This window comes from Triturus cristatus, chromosome 1_2 (genome assembly GCF_964204655.1).
Source record: "Triturus cristatus chromosome 1_2, aTriCri1.1, whole genome shotgun sequence".
Classification (NCBI taxonomy): domain Eukaryota; kingdom Metazoa; phylum Chordata; class Amphibia; order Caudata; family Salamandridae; genus Triturus; species Triturus cristatus.
This window is the reverse complement of record NC_140580.1, coordinates 847,277,059-847,290,607: the sequence shown is the minus strand read 5'-3', so window position 1 is coordinate 847,290,607 and position 13,549 is coordinate 847,277,059. Positions and strand designations below refer to the sequence as shown.

Genomic DNA, 13,549 nt, shown 5'->3' with positions numbered 1-13,549 from the left:
AATAGGGTGATTACTCTTCTGACATGACCCACAGTGCCACGACCAGGGATAAAGCCATGCAGACGGGGCAATACCAGTTTAGCAATTACCGTCCCTAAGCGCATTGCAAATATTTTCGTGTATATTTTTAAATTGCTATTTATTAATGAAATTGGTCGGTAGGACCCAGGGTTTAGAGGGGACTTCTCCTCTTTTTTAAAAATTATAATGTTGGTGGATTCCCAAGAGGGTGTGGCCTCTCCCTCCCGCTGTATCCCCAAAAAGTTGAGGTCATGTCCATCCCTAGTTCTGGATAAAAAAATCCTATAAAACTCCAGAAGTATCTTGTCTGGCCTGTAGCTTTCCCCAGCACCAGAGATTTTACGGCATCAGCTACCTCTTCGTTGGATATTGGTAGTTCCAAGGAGGCCAGGTCTTCATCCTTTAATACACCTCCCTCTGTTATGCTTAAAAGATGGTATAGGTTTCTGATGGAGGAAATGAGTCCTCCCTGTATAGCTCTTCTTAAAAATCCTAGTGACATCCTTCAGAGTGTCAAACATTTCCCCACTGTCTATCCAATTTAGAATCTATTGCGCTTTCTGTCTCCTTCGGTCTCATACGGAGTGCTAGCAATCTCCCAGTGTTTTCACCATCTTCATAGCATTCTGATTTATAGCTTTTAAATTTGGCGGCTACTTCCTTACTATAATACTGATTCTTCTGGGCTTCAAGCACAGCAGTCTTCTGTTGTATCTCCCTATCATCTCTTCTGCCTGTTATCAACTTAATCTGTTGTGCTTCTAAAAGTTCATCATATAAGTTCATCATATATTCCTTGGATCTGGCCACGCCTCTGTTTCTGCAAGTGTAAAGTATAGCTCAGAGTTTCACCTCTGACCCCCAACTTTAATGAGTCCTAAACAGCAATATCAGCAGCAGTGCCTCTGTTTATTGCCAGGAAGTCTGATATCCATTTATACATATTGTCGACATATTCTGCCTTCAAAAAGAAGTTTTATATCAAATGTCCAGGCCGCTCTAGACTTGAATAATCCCTCGACTTGAGACCTAAAACCAATGGGTTATGATCTGATAAAACCGTGGGATATATCTCGATTCCTACATGTCCCTCGAGAGATGACGAGACCAAAAAATAATCCAAGCAGATCAGCTTCTTATGGGGGGTGGGGCGAAGAAGAACGTAAACTCAGTGTCTGGTGTTTTAACTCTCTCCCAGACATCTACAAGCATGTGATCTTTTGTTAGCCACTGAACTGTCACATACACCAATGGTTTCCTACCAATATATGGTTTATGCCCCCCTGCATCCTCTCTAAGTTCTATGTGGATGTTGAGGTCACCACATAAAATAAGAGGCTCTGGACAAGATGAAAGCTGCAGATCTAGATAGTGCAATACGGCAGCCTCATCTAAATTAGACCCATATACTAAGCATAAGGTAAATTTACCACCCATGGCCTGACACTCCAAAATTACCCATCTAAGTTTATCGGTAGATCTCCGGGTTACCGAACAGCTATTTCTGTTTGCGATTATTGTCAGCCCCCTGGATGTCGAATCTTGTATTGAATATCCGAGGAGCACTTACCCCAGATCCATTAGGGAATTCTATTTTCCCCAAGCAACACACATCTCCTGAATACAAATAATAACAGCCCTCATGGACCTGAGACCAAGTGCCACTCTCCCCCTCTTAGCTCTGTCATTTAATCTGAAGATATTGATATAACAGGTACAGAGAGTGTTATTTGGAATAGGTGACTTTACCACGCATGCTATTCCATCGCATGCCGTTGCAACGCAAACTTTTACTCCGACTTTCTTTCGAGAGGGGCACTAGAAGTTGGAATAGATTAATTTTCTATTTCAACTACAGTGTGTGCAATAGTAGGGAAGGTGTTGGAGTTAAATCCAACACCTTCTACCCACTGCTGCACACCTTTTGCGTTGCAACAACATGCGATGTAAAGGCATGCGTTTAACAGTTTTGTTGTAAAGGCTGTCTCCCGTTATTTGACTTCCTGCATGCTAGTTGTTGCTGCAATCTAAACCACAGGCAATATTTCATTACAGTTGGTAATCATGTTGAGTCTTCAGGATAGCCGTATATAAACAATAAAACAGAGAGATGCATTTTACTATGCACCTGTAACTTTGCCTGTTGTGCCAAATTCTTAAGCAACGATTAACCCATCCCACCCCACCCTCCCTAAAAACCCATTACCTCCTACTTCACATGATCCCTGCCATTCCTCTCCCTCCTCCACCACCCCTGTGATGCAATGAGACCAGCCAAGGTCTACTGATGCTTGTGTGTCCTTCATCCAAACCTTCACCACCTTAAATAAATCAAAACATTATTAATTATCTCTGTAAAAGGAGAAACAAATCATATCACCCACTTTGTGACCTTCAAGACGGAATAGAGAAGAGGGCAAGGAGAAAATAGGTTTAAACCTAAGACAGTACTATCAGGTCAAGTTATCTAAAAACTCCTTGGCCTTAACCTCTAAATAAAATATGGATGTTTTCTTATGCATTACCACTTTCAGTCTAGATGAATTTATCAGGAAAGCGTCTGCCCCTTTATCCTGAAAGGGTTTGATCATCCAGCACCTTTCCAGTGTGACACAGCAGAAGTCCTGCCTCGTGAAAAATGTGCACCCTCCAGCGGTGGGCCAAGAGTTTTGTTGTGCCTTTTCGAATACAGCCTGCCTAAGGAGATAGTTCCCAAAATAAGACCAGGATAGCCTGGGGTCTCCTGCTGTCTCGTGAAGTTTGTCTTGTGTGAACGGGAATCTGTGAGCTCTTTGTAGCTCCACTTCTGAGTTCCATTCTTCCAACTTGAGGAAGGACTCCTTAAATAGCTGAATTAAATATGATCTTGTATCACTCCCTTCCATACCTTCAGGCATGCCCCAAACCCTGAGATTGTTATGCCTCAGTGGATTTTCAAACTCTTCCAATTTCCACTGACTGTCAGTTAGCTGTGATTCATATGCTGCAACTGAGCTCCTGTTGGCCATAACTCCTGCCCTACATCATAGCTATTTTTTTCTCAAAACTCTGAGCATGTCTTTATCACTTTTCAGATGGCATCTTGCAATTTTCTTGTCGCTTGATGAACCCAACGACTATCCATTTGTTTCCTCTCCATGTGACATAATACCCTGATAGATAGAAACAAGTGTGGCTGAGTCGCCTATCCCCTCCTAGGATGCTGTTAAACTCCCCTCTAACCAGGAAATAGCAGAGTGGCCCCATTTGAGGCCGGCCTCCTCCCTGGCTTTATCAAGAGTTTCTCTCACAGGAGTTTTCTTGACTGTCACTCAAGTGCCTTTGTCCCCAGTTTTCTATGGGCGGTGTCATTATGTTTGTTTTCCTCACTTGAGTCATCTCTAATACTCACTTTCGATCCCCCCCATAAAGAAATCAACTGGGGATTCTGAATCCTTCCCTGACCAATTTGACTGTTCAGACAAAGAGAAGAAATGCTCCATCAGTTCTGCATCTACTGTTATGGCCATTTTGAGAGCACTTCTTTTCCCCTTCTGTCTCTTTTTAGGTCACGTATTACCTCTGGGAGTCTGTGGTTTGCCATCTCCATCTCCCATGCCAGGGCTGCATTTTCTGTGGTTTCTTTGTATATTAACAAGAGCAGAGTAGCTCCCAGCACCTATATCCATATTAGGCTGATTTTTATTGCAGCTAGCTCCTTTAACCCCATCCACATACATTCCTGCCCCCATATCACTGACCTCTATCCCCACTTTGCTCGCTGCTGGAGATCCCATCGGGAGGAGGAAGGGTGTGCTCATGCTAACACAGAGGAATCTAGAAGCTCTCAGCACCTGGAGAAGCCAAGGGCCCTTCCGTCTCACCCTCCTTACTGGGGTTCAGTGAAGATTGTCCCAGCGGGACCTCCGTTCGATTCTCCATGACATCTGAATTCACTCTCAAAGGTGGTAAACTTTGAAGCACTTTCTCAGTAGTTAGTCAATCAGACTTTCTTTCATTAATTGTCCTGCCATTGATGTAGGCTTTTTAAAAATGCTTGCAACAGGTTCAGGAGTAGCCGAGACCATCGAGCTATCTTTGTGTTTTCTCTGCCCCTTGCCACTACTAGGAGCACCTGCAGTGAGACTTCGCACACTGGGCTTCCCTCACCCCACGCCGCCACCGGAGACGTTGCTGCCCCGGGCTTTCGTAACTCCCACATTTTTCAACCCCATGATCCTCACCGCAGCACGCCAGGGTGCAGAATTGCAGTGCCGATCAGACTGCCTCCGAGCAGTCAAGAAACGCTGAGCAGCAGTTTCCCCAATTTAAGTCTGCCCCCCAGCCAAAACGTGTAACATAAACTGGGTTTACGGCACGGATATGACGAGCACACTGAAGTCATGCTCCAAGTGGGAGGAGAAGGATCATTTTGCTGGCTGCGTTCCCGTGGTTGGCTCCGAGAGGGTGAAGGGCCGTGTTTAGCCATACTTGAACGGCCGCCATCTTTCTTCAGCCTGCCCTCTACACTAAAACCATTCTAATCTAGAATTTTGGCCTAGATGAATGTAACACACCATCCTATTGTAAGTCTCTTCAGAGCTAAGAGAAGAGTAAGGCATGGTGTGGCATAATTAGAGGGTGGCAAAAAGAGGAAGGGTTTGTCTGTGTAATACATTAAACAAGCATTTGCAATGCAAAAGGTCTCGCATTTGCGAGAGTTTAAGCTATTGGCATTGTAAATGACAATGACTTTTATTTTGCTGCTTTGGTAATTAACACATAAATAAAAGGCATTGTAATGCCAATAGCTCAAACTCTTTGACATACAATACCTATTTCCTTGCAAAGAAGTGTCCGCCATTGTCCCGGGCTGCTTGGAAAGTGAAAGCGCCCATGGCACGCTGAATGTTGCAGGACAGCATGTTGCACCGGCAGTAGGAGTAACTCATTCGAAAACAGGCATTAGATTGTGCTGTGCAGCGTGAGGCATGAGCGTGCACCAGGATCCATGCGTGAAAACCAGCCATGTGGGAAACCACCATTAGAGTGTGCTGTGCAGCATGAGGCATGATCAGCATGAGGCATGATCATGCACCAGTATCCGTGCACGAAAACCAGACGTGTGGGAAACCAACATTAGAGAGTGCTGTGCAGCGCTAGACACGAGTGTTCACTAGGACCCATGCATTAAAACCAGCCCTGTGAAAAACCAGCATTAGTGTGTGCTGTGCAAAGTAAGACACGAGCATGCACCAGGATCCGTGCAGAAAAGCCAGCCCTGTGGGAAACCCGCATTAGAATGTGCTGTGAAGCCTGAGACACAAGCGTTCACCAGGATCTGTGTATGAAAACCAGCATCAAAATGTGTGCAGTGCAGTGCGAGACACGAGTATGCACCAGGATAAGTTCATAAAAAATACCCTTGTGGAAAACCAGCATTAGAGTGTACGGTGCAGCATGCGACACAAGCGTGCTCCAAGATTTGTGTAGGAAAACCTACCCTCCCATGTGGAAAACCAGCATTAGAGTGTGCTGTGCAGCATGCGACATGAGTGTACACCAGAATCCCTGTACAAAAACCTGCCACATAGGAGCCAGCACCAGAATGTGTGCCATGAGCCATGCACCAGGATCCCTATGTGAACAAAGGCAGTAAGGGAACTAGTGCCAGAATGTGTGCTGTGCAGCCTGAGACACGCGCGTGCACCAGTATCTGCATACGAAAATTAGCCATGTGAGAAACGAACATCAGAATGTGCGCCACCAGCGTGCAACAGGAGCCATGTATGACAAGCATTTGCGATGCAATAAGTGTCACATTTGTGAAAGTTTAAACTATTGGCATTGTAAATGTAAAATCTGTTTTGCTAATTAACACACACATAAAAGGCATTGTCATTTACAATGACAATAGCTCAAACTCTTCTAAATATTCAAACCGGCCGCCCTTGTCCCTGGCTGCTCGGCAAATGAAAACACGCATGGTGCGCTGAATGTTGCAGGAAAGCATGTCGTGCCCGTAGTAGGAGACACTCATTAAAGAAAATAGTGCTTAAAGACTATAAAAGACGTACCATGTATTAATGGAAGTAAAAGGGCCAGTCCTCATTACAAATGAAGACACGGCGGTACTATGGAGGGACTAAAAGCCTATTAACGAATCACAAGGCAGCATTTGCAAAGGGCAATGACACAAGTCAATGACAAATATGGGCAGAGGGTGGCGGGTCATCTAGTTCTTACTCCACTACAGCATACCGCAGAGCAGTGCATGCAATGCCCAGGCTTGACCTAAAAGGAGTGAGGTATAATGGTCTAGAATGGTTATGCAGATGTTCACCTAACATGTCACTGACCCCACCTCAAGTCCACTAGGCTCTGCAGGTACCCAAGTCAGTCTCCTACTGGTAAGAGCAGTTTAACATATGTGAGGTGCATATTGGTCGAGACATGTAATGTTTTTGTCCCATTATTGATTGCAGTACAATTCCATCAGTACACATGCGTCCTATAATTTGCGTCAATGTATGGCAGCTTTGGGGTTCTTTGATGTGAGGAATAGTCCCACGGTAGGACATCCTACCCATGTGAAGGTGGTATTAAAAATGTGCTGAGGCAGTGCCAAGTGATGAGAGGCTACTCTCACAGTCTGGGCTTGTGCACAAAATAAGATATACAAATTGCAATATGATCAATATTATATAGGATGGTTTATGCATGCAGTGTAAGTGTAACAGCCATTTGTAGCTATCCCCGAAAGGCAAAATGGAGGCAAGAGTCTTTAAGGTGAAAGTATGGTGACGTCTGCTCTTTAGTTTCTTCCAAGGGTAAATAGTCCTCCTTAGGATGGCCTACACAGTGTGTTCCATCCCCCAGTGCAACCAGAAATAACTTATGGGGTCTTCTTCAGGACAAGGTGGTCTTTTTATCTCATCAGATAGATTGGTTGGGTCTGAGATACTCTAAAGCAGCCATGCTTCAATTGACTATTCCTCAAGTGGAAGTAGCTGTAATTGCCTGTGCAAAATGAGTTATCTCTGAGGAAGATAAGATGTTAAGTGTACTTATTTCTCTATTTCTTTATTCAAGATGAAGGATGCTGCACAAACAGATACAAATGTACTAAAACGTGTAAAATCATGACCTATCACTGATGAAGTGCGACTACTCCATCTTAAATAAAAAAAATAGAAAATGAAGCGCAGGGCCCATCACAGGACCACGGTCTCCTATGTATGCTGACTATCCATATATGTTTGGATGGCATGCCTATGAAATGGATCCAATTCTTCGTCTAGTCCATATCCAAATTGTACCACTAACTAAAGCTCTTTCCTCGCCATAAAATTCCACCACTCTCCACATACCTGTTCTCCTCCTGATTATGCATTATGAAAAATAATGCACTTTGATCAGACAGAGTCTCTAGATTCAAAACGTGATTCGAGTAGGATGAGGTGTTCCTCAGCACTTAAGACCATGACTTAAGATGAGACCATTAAGTAAAACATATACTACCTGCATTTGCTTATCGGGTGAATCCTGACAAAACTCAGAACTGCATTCAATTCAATTCAGTTAAAAAATACTTTATTTCGAAATGATAATCATAAAAACTACTGTACAATAAAACTTGAAAAACGTATTAAAAGAGCATAGCATTTTGGGTTCGAAGAACAGATTTAAAAAAAAGTTCCTAATGTGAAACAAACAATGTCATCCGATAACATTTCTAAAAAGCACAGTGCAGCTCTGAAGCTGCCAGAATTATACTTTCTTAACAATGGCACTTGAAACTGTAAAGTATAAAATTCATAATACTCACAACATAAATCAAAGTTCACGAGTGATTGGTTCCAAGTGACGTCACATGGGCATGTACAAATGCTAGAACTACCATGGAAACATAATAGATTGCTGATTGTGCCTCAACTAAATCTAAAAACAAAGCCCTTTTCCATTGGCTGGGTACAATTTGCAAATAATAATGATATCTGCTGTTGTTTGTACTATTAAATATTTCTTCACCGGCGATTCTAGGAAGGCACCTTTTTTTCAAGAAAGATCGCTTGACCCAAATCGTGTTCCTCTTTTTCGCAGAGGAAGATTCTTGAAAAATGAGGACTGCCCAAGCTCTCTAATGGCTGCTTGACATATAGCAGTAAGGGGATTTTTAGGCTGTTATTGCTCGATGACTGGCAATCACTTTTATTAGCTTCATTGAGGGTAGCAGAGGTGTTTGCCCAAATTGATAGCCAAAGCACAACGAGACCTAGCATGGTATAATTCTCAAGGTGTAAGAGTCCTAGGGCCAAAGTATCAAGTAACTGTTTTGCGATTCCCTAATTGCGAATCCTTGCAATAATTAGGAAATTGCAAAACGGCATGTATGAAAGTGTGTTGAACACTTTCTGCGATTCCTAGGGAGTCGCAAATGACCTACCTCATGTATCGCTAAAATCACAAGGGATGGTGGCCTGCTGGGGTCAGCAGACCGCCATGTCCGTAATTGCTTTTAAATAAAGCAAACATTTATTTTTTAAATGCAGCTCGTTTTCCTTAAAGGAAAACTGGTTGCATTTAGGAAAGAAAAATTGAAAAGTTTCTTTTCCTTTTTGAAGAGCAGGCAGAGGTCCGTGGGACCACTGCCTGCTCTGAAAAAACATTTTCGCTGCCATTACCAAAAGGGAAGGGGTCCACATTTGCAAATGGGTTACCACCTACATGAAGTAGGTGGTAAAATGCGAATGTTTTGCGACCGCATTTACGGTCACAAAACATTCATACATACCGTTATGATTCGGTATGTGGCAGGGATGCCCTAAACATGCCTCCTTTAAATACCGAATTGCGAACCCATTTTGCAATTCGGTAACAGGTTACCGAATCGCAAAATAGGGTTTGATACATTTCAAAAGCATTTTTGTGTTCTCAAACGGGCCAATTCTCAGAATCAGCCCTTTTGCGAATGCAAAAACTCTTGGTACATGTGGCCCCTAATTCCTTGTGGCAAATCCGGATTAGCGTGCTACTCGCTGAAAAGCACTTCAACACCTCATTCGGGGTACCAAGCACTATATAAATTCAAATTCTTTCTATTCCTCCGGTATCCTTTTCAATCCAAATAGAAGACTAACATATCCACCGCTCACATTAATTTCATATTTCACTATACTAATTAACCACTTTTCCTTATTGGGTTCCACAGTAGTGTGCTACTCACCCAAAAAGTGCTTTGATGCCTCGTCAGGGGTTATAAACGTGATAGAAATGCAATTACAATATAGTGCAAAAGTGCAATGTGGGAGAGAAAAGAGGGGGCGGCAGAGGAATTCTCTTCCACTTGTAACAATGAGGAATTGGAAGATTCCCAGACTCCAGCTCAATATGTCACAATTGGGACACATCATCTCTTATAGATTTCTAAAACTAGAGTAATGGGTTTACCACCCAGGGAAGATGAGAGGTTAAACAGGGCTCCCTTAGCTTGACTACATTTTAAGCATCGGATGGAAACGTTAGTCCCACATGTCAAGATGAATTAAAAACTCCCTCCAAACAGGAAAACTTATCTACCTTCTCTAAATTATTTTTGTCAATAGAAAATGTGCACAGTTCAGAACTACTTGGGCCACATGACATGATTTGGGACTATGAAAAATGTATATCACAGTCTAGGTCAGCCATTAACTCAGTAAAAGCTGCCGTCAAATTTCTTAAGGCCCTTGTAGTGCTCGCAAACAAGAATGCACCACCCGTGTATAAAAGCACGGTTATAGGTCTAAAGCTTACCAATCGCATTTCTTGGCAACCATTATGCAAATGCAAATTTAGTTTGTTAATATATAAAATAAATAAAGAGGGGAAAGCTCAGAGCCCTGGCGAATTCCATGCCCAAGCTAAAATATTCCATTATTCCTCACAATTTATTAATTATTTCTCATGATTTATACATTAAAAGGTAGGTACAATATGCAATATGGAATATTTGCTAATTATCAACTGAAGATTTGAGCATTGCTCTATAGCACCTAGCCGTTCCTGAAAAGCCATATTGACAAGGGATTATTATATTACTCGCATTGACTCATTCATGAATTCGACTAAAAATCACTCTTTCAATACCTTTGACAGTACAGTCGATAAGAAAAATTGGTCTGTAACATCTAGGATCCAACATATCTCCTTTTCAAAAGATGGGGACTTTAGTGGGCGATGACCAACATTCTGGCAGCTGAGAATGGAACAGGCTGTTAAAAATGTTATATAACAATGTGGCTCACAATTCCATGTTGCATTTAAATAGCTACACTGGTACCCCATCTGGCCCAGGAGCTTTCCTTGAGGGGCTTTGTTGCAAAGCTATTGAATTCTCCTTTTGGTCAAAGCTTAGCTTGGAATTGAAACCTAAATAACTGCATGAATTTAATTAATAATCAGAACTGGATGAAAAATAGTAAATGCCCTTAAAGGGGGAAATTCATTGGTCAGCAGTGATCTATGTACTCAGAGTAGATAGTGGCGGCTCCTCCGCTAAGGCGGAGGAGCGTTACTCCACTACCAGAAAGCAGACAAAGAAAGAAAAAAATTTAATTATAATAAAGGAATGTTATTATCATTGTATTTTGTCGTCCTGCTGCGGCAGTGAGTGAGGGGGCAGGGTGGAGCTGCAGGGGAGGAGTGGTAGAACACTCCTGTGCACAATGTCTGTTTGGTCGAGACGCATGCACACTTTCCCCCTTCTCCATGCAAGCAGCATTAAAGCATGCATGGAGAACATGCCCACCCCTACAGCTGCTGGCTGAGCGCCCTGTCACGGTGCTCAGACCAATCACAAGGCTGCATTGCAGCGTTGTGATTGGCTTAGGGGTGGGAGCCTGGCTGGCTGCTTCCTGTTCTGACCTGGAGTCGGACACAGGCGAGCAGGAGAGAAGACGTAGGACCCAGCGACTGCAGCAAGGTAAATGTTATTATTTTTCCAATGCAGCCCACGCTCCCCCCGTCCACCCCACTCGCCTGCACCCTTACCCGTGAGCTGTGCCGGCCACCCCTGAGAGTAGATTGAGTTGTCTTGTTAGACCTAATAAAATTAACAGTTTGCCAAAAAAATAGGATTTTTCATTTTAGTGGTCGCAATTAATCAATCCCACTTGTGTTTTTTATTTAATTTTCCCCCAATTTCAAAGCTGCATGGTATTGTGTGTGGCACATTTTAACCTCCTCTATGTCCCTATGTTTTTCGACAGGACTTCGTGCAGACGTCTGTTGGCAGAAGAACAGGCTGCATTAATCCATCACTATGATGATAATATCTTGTGTTGGATGGACTCCAAAGTGCAATATTGATACAATTCACAGTTTAATAAAGCTCAACAAGACTTGTTCGCTATCTGCATTCTCAGACAGGCATGACACGAAGAGGTTAAATTTTGATTTTACCCATGTAGTTAGGAATTTGCAAGGATCAGGCAATTTCCACCCCAGCCTCATCCCATTATATTTAGGATGAGCGTAATGCTCTGGCTCAGGGGTACGGGCATTACAACAGGGAGGTAAGAGAGAAAAAGCTAGAGGATTATGATCCCCATAATTTACGTCCAGAAGGTCACTCTTCAAACGATGCTTCAGGAACCTGCGAGACAAAAAAATATAATCTATAGCAGTTGCACATCCCCGGCCACAAAAGGTTATAATCCCTTTTTCACTTCCAATGTCACTCTCTGTAACATTGATTAAATCACAGGCCATGATATAGCTGGCTAATTCAATCTCTCGATGTTCCTTGAAAACTAGCATAAGAGTGGTATCCTGAAATAAGTGCATTCATTAAATTTAGCGTTAAAATCTCCAAAACAGATCAGATGAAGATCTTGGTGCAGAGATTTAGTGATCTTTGGCAAACAATCAATTACATTAAAGAGTTTAAAAGCTGTAATTGTTATAAATTACAAAATCATTATTGTAAAAATTACCTAAATAAAAATGGAAATCACTCGTGGTTTTTACTAAAATTACCAGTAACCTCCCGCCCCCCCCCCCCCCCCCCCCCCTTCTCCATTTTTGGTCTATATAGGCTCAATCTTGACATAAGGGAAAGCTTGAACCAGGTCGAGAGACCTCCTTTTGCTCGACCCTGCTTTGTGTTTCCCACACCCCAACTCTGGAGCTAGCATCATGAAACCGAATATCAGCTTGCTTGTTGTGGTTAGGCCAAGAATTCATATATTCAACCTTTTGATTATAAGTGTTAGAAAGCTGGCCCGATGGCTCCTTGAGGTGAGAGATTGTAGCTGAAACATTCAGTGATTTGCATAACTTGAGTTCAGGTCCTAGCGAAGCAGACTTAATCTCCCTTCTTTCAAAGGTCCATGAATTGAGTAGCAATAACTTGGGTATTATTGGCATCTCTTATTTACAGCACTTACAAACAGAAAAAGTGTGGTACGAAGCACTATATAAAATATAGTATCAAAGCAGCTGCCACTCAGTTGGAATCTTAAGGTAGAGCTTGGTTTTACTCAGACACATCACATAGCTTTTTGCACAGTCAAGCGAGTAAAACTAATGCTGAAGTCATCACCATGTAATGGTGGGCTCTCTTTTTCTGCTTGAGGATTGGCTCACAGTTTCATGCTTGCTTATACAAACAACGGTTGCACACACGAGAAATTGAAAGGACACGCTTACCATACACTCAACGAACACATGTAACTGAGATTTCAGGACATCTAATGGGAGATTTAGTGCTCATGTTTAACCAGTGGGACTGCAGTGCTTAGAGGTGGAAGATACAAAAAGCCCTAAATTGGCACCAAATGAGGAAAGGCGGAGCATGAAGGCAATGGAAGGATGGCTTGCCTTTACCTACCCACCAGAGAGGACGTCGCCAGCTCAGTGATGTCATAGCTGTTGGAGGTTGACTTGGTCTCTGCCAGGATGCCATTAGAATTCTTACAGCATTTCTAAGGGAATAAAATGAAATAGTAAGGACAACTTGGGCACCAACTGGTTTCATTTATCGCATCGAGGGCCTCATTTACAAGAAACGGACGCATCAGAAGTCAGTTTCCTTGCGCCTGCACCAAATGCCCATTCGACACCATGGATGGCTTTTATTTTCAATACAGGGCTCCATGTCACAAGGATATAACAGATGCATCAGAAATTCTGACACTTCTGTTGGCGCAAAAGTAACACATTGCTAGAGTTGGTCATAAAACTGACGCAACACCAGCAATGCATCAAAAACATAGGCGAGTCCCATGTTAAAAGCCCTGCATCAATCCTTACATCTGGTCTACGTGGCTCGTTTGCATGGGAACGCCTACCCTGCATACATTATACCTGCCACAGATATAATGTGAACCAGGGCTCTAAAAATTGGACCCAATGCATCAGTTTGTAGACATGGAGCAGTGTGGTGCACTGATTGCGCCGCTGTTGTGTCAAAGTCACCCAGAGGTGGTGCAAGCTCCTCATAAATTAAGCCCTAAGACTGAGCCCAATCATTGCCTCGATAATGGAATCTCGACATAGGTAGGGGACA

At 42.9% G+C, this 13,549-nt stretch overlaps 1 protein-coding gene across 1 annotated transcript in view; it reads right to left on the bottom strand.

The window, feature by feature from the left end:
- The window catches only part of FAM131C (family with sequence similarity 131 member C), a 389,134-nt gene that overhangs the window by 205,912 nt on the left and 169,673 nt on the right, over positions 1–13,549 (bottom strand). The window contains exon 4 of the mRNA XM_085609013.1: positions 12,872–12,965. Coding sequence (XP_085465139.1) covers positions 12,872–12,965 — 94 coding nt within the window. The remainder of the gene's footprint in view (positions 1–12,871; positions 12,966–13,549) is intronic.